The sequence below is a fragment of the Lycium barbarum genome, chromosome 5, assembly GCF_019175385.1.
Source record: "Lycium barbarum isolate Lr01 chromosome 5, ASM1917538v2, whole genome shotgun sequence".
Taxonomy (NCBI): domain Eukaryota; kingdom Viridiplantae; phylum Streptophyta; class Magnoliopsida; order Solanales; family Solanaceae; genus Lycium; species Lycium barbarum.
In genome coordinates this window covers 142,487,522-142,495,163 of record NC_083341.1, presented here as the reverse complement: position 1 = coordinate 142,495,163, position 7,642 = coordinate 142,487,522, and the positions used below count along the sequence as shown (strand labels likewise).

Below are 7,642 nucleotides of genomic sequence, written 5' to 3'. Positions count from 1 at the left end.
AGTAGCTCGCTAGGTATCAGTCGTGGCTAGAGACTTTGGGTCGTGACAGTAATAAATGTCTTAACGTAATATAACATGTACTTTCATACTTTTTACATATCAATACAGCGATGGTACATTTTCATCCATTATTCAACAGCAAGAAAGAAGAGCAAAACTATTTGGCTCACACGATCTCTTCAATTATTACGTTCTACACTTTAATCTTTCGATGAAGACAAACCAAAGTTTACACAATTTCTAGAGAAATTAAACAGATTACTACACAATAGCATGATTCTTCTCATCGTCCAAGGGAAGAGATACATATTCAAAAGGCAATTTTTCGCCTTTCAAGTCCTTGCAATACATATACAATACCACATTCAATACAAGAAACTGATTCATTGCCAAAGATCCCAGCACTGAACACTGCACAGTTTGTGATATCACTGAAAAACTCCTCCACTTACCACCCTTCATTGTACCCAAAAGGACAAAAACGACGTTAGTGCCAATCACCATTCCTCCCATAGTAAGCCCGTAAAACAAATGTGTCCAAAAAGCTATCCATCTCATCCCCTTCACCAAATTCGCACTTCTCCTTAGTGTTTCGTGACCACATTTGGATTCAACCACTGCTATCACATAAGCTAATGACCAGTTTACCTGTAGCCATAACATAATCGGTACGAGCACAAGAATGACCGGAAAAAAAAAGTGAATCGAGTCGTATTTGAGCTCAATTAATCCAAGATTTTGAAGAATTTGGATCAAAAAGACTAAGACAAGGGCGAAAAGGAGAGTGATTGAAATGAAAATGGCATGCGAAACGATAAAGGTGGAGAGAAGGGGGAAGAAGGAATTTTTGATAGATTTAATAGACGAAACAAGGTTGATAGGTCTATCATTGTATGCTTGAACCACGCTATATGTAGTTGTGGCTACAGCACCGAGGAAAAACAGGGCCAAAAACAGAATGTACACTATGGATACAATTACTTCGAAACTGGAAATTAGGAAAAAGTGGGAATATTGAGGTTGAATGGAACTAGTGAAATTATAATCGGGATGAAAGAGGGCGAGGTGGAAAGAAGGATATACGACGAAAGAGAAAAAGATAGGCAAGAGGAAAAGGCTCGAAAGAGCATAGAAATGGAGAGAGTGAGGTCTGATTATGTGCGCGGTTGATTTAAGGATCTCTCTCCATGGACTACCATTTTCTGTAGAAGCAAACGACATTGGAATTGGATGATGGATGATGAGCAAAGGTTGAAATGAAAAATGAAAGAAACAGTTTGAGATATTAGTTCTTATTAGCCCTATCTTTGACTATTTGTAGTATTAGCTGTATTGGCTCAAGAAACATTCAAATGCATAATTTTCAACAGGGGCATTGAAAGTTGTTCCAGTTGTAATTTGACCGAGACCAAGTCGTGATATTAATATTTGGTCGCACTCCAAGGGTACCGTAGTGAAATGTTGTAATTATTTTATCAATGTTGTAATTATTTTCTTTAATCGGAAATGAGGAAAGTAATAATTATTTTATCAATGTTGTAATTATTTTATCTTTGTAGAGGCTGATGCTACAAAAACTAATTCAGCTGCTCAAGGCAATAAGGAAAATAATAATGAAAAGGCTGTAGGGATAAAAAATTATGATGGTTGGACTGTGGTGACTTATAAGAAATCTGCTGGAAATAGGATTGGATCGCCAAGTAAAGGAAATCGTCCAAGACCACAAGTTGCTACTGTTTCTAATCATCAAGAAGCCGGGAAAACTGATGCTACATGTGCTGCACTTGCTCGAATTACTTCTAGTGGGAACGAAGAGTTTCAACTGGTGGATGAAATGCAAGCTTGTGATTCTGGGCAGCGAACAAGTGTGAAAGTTGACAATGAGCAGGCTGTGAAAGTTGCGGCGCAAGTTGAAAAATCTGGGCAACAACTAGTTGGAGGCAACAGACTAATATGGGTTCACATTTTTTTTTTACAATTTTTTTTATGGGTCTGTTTAATATGGGACCCAATTTATTTTTATTTTTTTATATGTATTATGTTCAAAATACGATTGATATAACATTGTAATTTGTGCTCCGTATCTAAAACTTTATTATATTAGTGTTTGCTACGAATACGCATGGTGTTTAATATGGGATTCACTTTTTTTTTATAATACTAGTTGGTATTTAATATGGGGACCACAATTTTTTAAAATATTAATTGTTGTTTAATATATATGGGATCCACAATTTTTTTTAGGGCCTATTTAATATAGGTCCCATTAAAAAAAAATAATGGGGTCCATCAACGGACGACGAAGATGGACGACCAAACTCCCTCTTCTAAGTAGTAGTAATTTATATGTACTATGTTCAAAACACGATTGATATAACATTGTAATTTGTGCTTCGTATCTAAAACTTTATTATATTAGTGTTTGCTACGAATACGCGTGGTGTTTAATATGGGGTCCACTTTTTTTTTTTACATTGTTTGTTTTTTAAATATGCAATTCACTTTTTTTTTTTTATAATACTGGTTGGTATTTAATATGAGGACCACAATTTTTTTAAAATATTAGTTGTTGTTTAATATATATGGGATCCACAATTTTTTTTTATAATTTTTTTTAAGGCCTGTTTAATACAGGGCCCATTAAAAAAAATAATGGGGCCCATCAACGGACGACTAAGAGGTACGACCAAACTCCTTCTTCTAAAGTAACTAGATGGCCTATGCCCGTGCTACGCACGGGCCCAACACTTCGGATTATAGTGTATCTATGTATATGTAGTTGTGTTTAGATAATGATAATATATATATATATATACTATGTTCAAAATACGATTAATATAACATTGTAGTTTGTGCTCCGTATCTAGAACTTTATTTTATTCGTGTTTGCTACGAAAATTTATTAATACTCTTTAAAAGAGAAGACTTGTTTAAAAAGAAACTATTTTCCTCTCTTTGAGATAAAACAATAGCAATATTTAAGCATCAGTTGATACTTTCAATTTTAATTCGATTAATTTAACGGTGTAAAATACTTATTATTTTTTTATCAAATTTTGATTTAGATAATTCTAATTCAAATTATTAAATTAATTTTACATGTTTAAAACGAAACAAAGTAGAAATTGATTTTTTCCTTATTCTAAAGAGTCCATCATTATTGATTTAATTGTTTGATTTTCTAAGCATTTGTTTTTTTAACATTGTTTGTTTTATTAATATGAGATTCACATTTTTTTTTTAATATTGCTTGATTCTGTTAATACGGGGTCCACTTTTTTTTTCCTGTGAGTTTGGATGTGGTGAGTTCCACTTTTTTTTTTTAAAGGGACAACGGATGATGAAGCATGGGTCTAAACCCATGCTTTATATAGTTTCTTCTTTTTTTTATTTTTATTTTTTATATTGCTTGGTGTCGTTTAGTATGGGGCCCACCCTTTTGGACATTATTAGTTTGCATTATTTTTATGTGTATATATATATATATACTATGTTCAAAACACGATTGATATAACATTGTAATTTGTGCTCCGTATCTAAAACTTTATTATATTAGTGTTTGCTAAGAATATAAAGTCTGCACTTTTTTTTTTTTACATTGTTTATTTTTTTAATATGGGATTCACTCTTTTTTTTTTAATATATATATTGCTTGATTTTGTCAATATGGGATACTATGTTCAAAACACGATTAATATAACATTGTAGTTTGTGCTCCATATTTAAAACTTTATTATATTAGTGTTTGCTACAAATACGCATGGTGTTTAATATGGGGCCTACAATTATTTTCACATTTATTAGAGTAAGAAAAAAATGAAAAATTAATTAAATTCTATCTTATTTTAATATATAAGTATTTTAAGTATGTTACTGTACAATAATTTCATTTGCTCCCACTAATGGATTGATACGCACGCGGTAATGAATCCATCATTATTGACTTAATGAGATACTTTGGAAATTACATGAATATTGTTTGATTTTTTAATATGGGGTGCACTTTTTTTTTGGACATTATTAATTTGCATTATTTTTATGCACACACACACACACACACACACACACATATATATATATATATATATATATATATATATATATATATATATGTTCAAAACACGATTAATGTAACATTGTAGTTTGTACTCCGTATCTAAAACTTTATTATATTAGTGTTTACTATGAATACAAAGTCTTTTTTGACATTATTTTTTTTGAATATGGAGTTCAATTTTTTTTTTGATATTGCTTGATTTTGTTAATATGGGGTCCACTTTTTTTACCGAGAGTTTGGAGATGGTGGGTTCCACTTTTTTTTTTTTATATATATTGCTTGATGTTGTTTAGTATGGGGTCAATATGTATGGGCCCACAATTTTATTTTTTTACAATTTTATTTTATGGACCTGTTTAATATGAGGCCCAATTTTTTATTTTTTATTTTATATATATACTATGTTCAAAACATTATTGATATAACATTGTAATTTGTGTTCCGTATCTAAAACTTTATTATATTAGTGTTTGCTAAGAATACAAAGTCTGCACTTTTTTTTAGATACCGGATGTTGTTTAATATGGGGCCCGCAATTTTTTTTAATACTTGATGTTGTTGAATATGGGGCCCATAATTTTTTTTTTAGGGCCTGTTTAATATGGGGCCCAAAAATATGAGATTCACTTTTTTTTTCAATATTGCTTGATTTTTTTAATATGGGGTCCACTTTTTTTTTTCGTGAGTTTGGATGTGGTGGGTTCCACTTTTTTTTTAATACTGGATGTTGTTTAATATGGGGCCCACAATTTTTTTTAATACTGGATGTTGTTGAATATGGGGCCCACAATTTTTTAAATTTTTTAATACTGGATGTTGTTGAATATGGGGCCCACAATTATTTTTTAATTTTTTTTTTAGGGCCTGTTTAATATGGGGCCCAAAAATATGGGATTCATTTTTTTTTCAATATTGCTTGATTTTGTTAATATGGGGTTCAATTTTTTTTTCCCGCGAGTTTAGATGTGGTGGGTTCCACTTTTTTTTTTTTAATACTGGATGTTGTTTAATATGGAGCCCACAATTTTTTTAATACTGGATGTTGTTGAATATGGGGCCCACAATATTTTTTTATGTTGGTGTGTGGGGGGGGGGGGGGGGTCCACAGACGGACGACGAAAGAAGCACCAACCGGTTCTTCTAATAATACTAGATGGCTTATGCTCGTGCTGCGCACGGGCCCAACACTTCAAATTATAGTGTATATATGTATATGTAATTGTATTTAGATAGTGATAATATATATATATATATATATATATATGTATTATCTTGAAAATACGATTAATATAACATTGTAGTTTGTGCTCCGTATCTAAAACTTTATTTTATTCGTGTTTGCTACGAAAATTTATTAATACTTTTTAAAAGAGAAGACTTGTTTAAAAGAAAACTATTTTCTTCTCTTTGAGATAAAATAATAGCAATATTTAAGCATCAGTTGATACTTTCGATTAATTTAAAAGTGTAAAATACTTTTTATTTTTTATCAAATTTTGATTTGGATAATTGTACTTCAAATTATTAAATTAATTTTACATGTTTGAAATGAAACAAAGTAGAAATTAATTTTCTATTTAAACGAAGAAATGCTATTTTTTAATTTTTGATAAATATTCTCGGTTTAACTCATTTTACTTGTCATGTTGTCTTTTGCATGGTTTTTTAAGGAAACGTGAATTAGAATTATAATTTGACTAATTTACCTTATTCATTATTTGATCTTCATTTGATATTAATCTCTTTTCACATTTATTAGAGTAAGAATAAAAATAAAAAATAATTAAATTGTATCTTATTTTTAAATATATATTTTAAGTATATTTATTTTAGTAAACATAACAAATAAATGACATGGCGGAATAGCAAATACAACAATTAAATATTTTGAAGAAAAGTAATAATATGAGGTCCATGTTTTTGCTGTGCAATAATTTCATTTACTCTCACTAATGGGTTAATATGCATGTGGCAATGAATCCACTATTATTGACTTGATGGGGATAGTTTGAGAATTACATGAATATTGTTTGATTTTTTAGTATATGGGGTGCACTTTTTTTTTTTTTTTTTTTAATATTGGGTCCATCTTTTTTTTTCATGAGTTTGGGGAGGGTGGGATCCAGGTTTTTTTTTTTTTTTGTTAAGAGTGACTGTCGATGAAACATGGGTAAACCAATACTTCTATATAGTAGAAAAATAAAAATATCATAAAGTATTTCTATCTATTTTTTAGAAGAGTTGGTAATATAAAGTATAAAACGACATTTTTTTGCCCTTAAATAAAAAAGTGGGTGGGACCACAAAGGATTTTTTTACTCTTAAATAAAAAAAATAGGACCGAACACGGACAACGATCTTGCCTCTACAAACCGGCCCTTCTATATAGTAGTAATAGTGAAGTAATACATACTAATTCAAATTATTATATTAATTTTACATGTTTAAGATGAAACAAAGTAGAAATTTGATTTTTTATCTACATGAAGAACTTCTATTTTTTAATTTTTAGTAAATATTTTTTGTTTAACTCATTTTACTTGTCATGTTGTTTTTTACACGATTTTTTTAAGGAAATGTCAATTAGAATTATAATTTCACTAATTTACCTTTTTAATTATTTGATCTCCATTTAATATTTTTTTTTTCTTTTATGACATTAATCTCTGTTCACATTTATTAGAGTAAGGAAAAAATGAAAAAATAATTAAATTCTATCTTATTTTAATATATAAGTATTTTAAGCATGTTGTTGTACAATAATTTAATTTGCTCCCACTAATGGGTTGATACGCATGTGGCAATTAATCCATCATTATTGATTTAATTGTTGGATTTTCTAAGCATTTTTTTTAACACTGTTTGTTTTTTTAATATGGGATTGCTTTTATTTTTTTTAAATATTGCTTGCTTTTGTTAATACGGGGTTCACTTTTTTTTTCCCGTGAGTTTGGATGTGGTGGGTTCCACTTTTTTTTTTTTTTTTAATACTGGTTGGTGTTTAATATGGGGCCATGAAGAACTTCTATTTTTTAATTTTTAGTAAATATTTTTTGTTTAACTCATTTTACTTGTCATGTTATTTTTTACACGATTTTTTAAGGAAACGTTAATTAGAATTATAATTTCACTAATTTAGCTTATTAATTATTTGATCTCCATTTAATATTATTTTTTCTTTTATGACATTAATCTCTTTTCACATTTATTAGAGTAAGGAAAAAATGAAAAAGTAATTACATTCTATCTTATTTTAATATATAAGTATTTTAAGTATGCTGTTATACAATAATTTCATTTGCTGCCACTAATGGGTTGATACACATGTGGCAATGAGTCCATCATTATTGATTTAATTGTTTGATTTTCTAAGCATTTGTTTTTTAACATTGTTTGTTTTATTAATATGGGATTCACTTTTTTTTTTTAATATTGCTTGCTTTTGTTAATATGGGGTCCACTTTTTTTTCCCCGTGAGTTTGGATGTGGTGGATTCCACTTTTTTTATTTTATTTTTATTTTTTAATACTGGTTGGTGTTTAATAGGGGGCCCAGATTTTTTTTTTAACATTGTTTATTTTTTTA

At 29.3% G+C, this 7,642-nt stretch overlaps 1 protein-coding gene across 1 annotated transcript; it reads right to left on the bottom strand.

Moving 5' to 3' along the window:
• Positions 1-261: 261 nt before the first annotated feature.
• On the bottom strand, positions 262-663 carry LOC132639951 (uncharacterized). Its single transcript, XM_060356328.1, has one exon. The coding sequence runs from the start codon at positions 661-663 to the stop codon at positions 262-264; it is 402 nt and encodes a 133-aa protein (XP_060212311.1).
• Between the last annotated feature and the right edge of the window lie 6,979 nt (positions 664-7,642).

Excerpts from the sequence above, each read along its gene's own strand:
- LOC132639951 (XM_060356328.1), bottom strand. The coding sequence starts at position 663 with ATGTTATGGCTACAGGTAAACTGGTCATTAGCTTATGTGATAGCAGTG.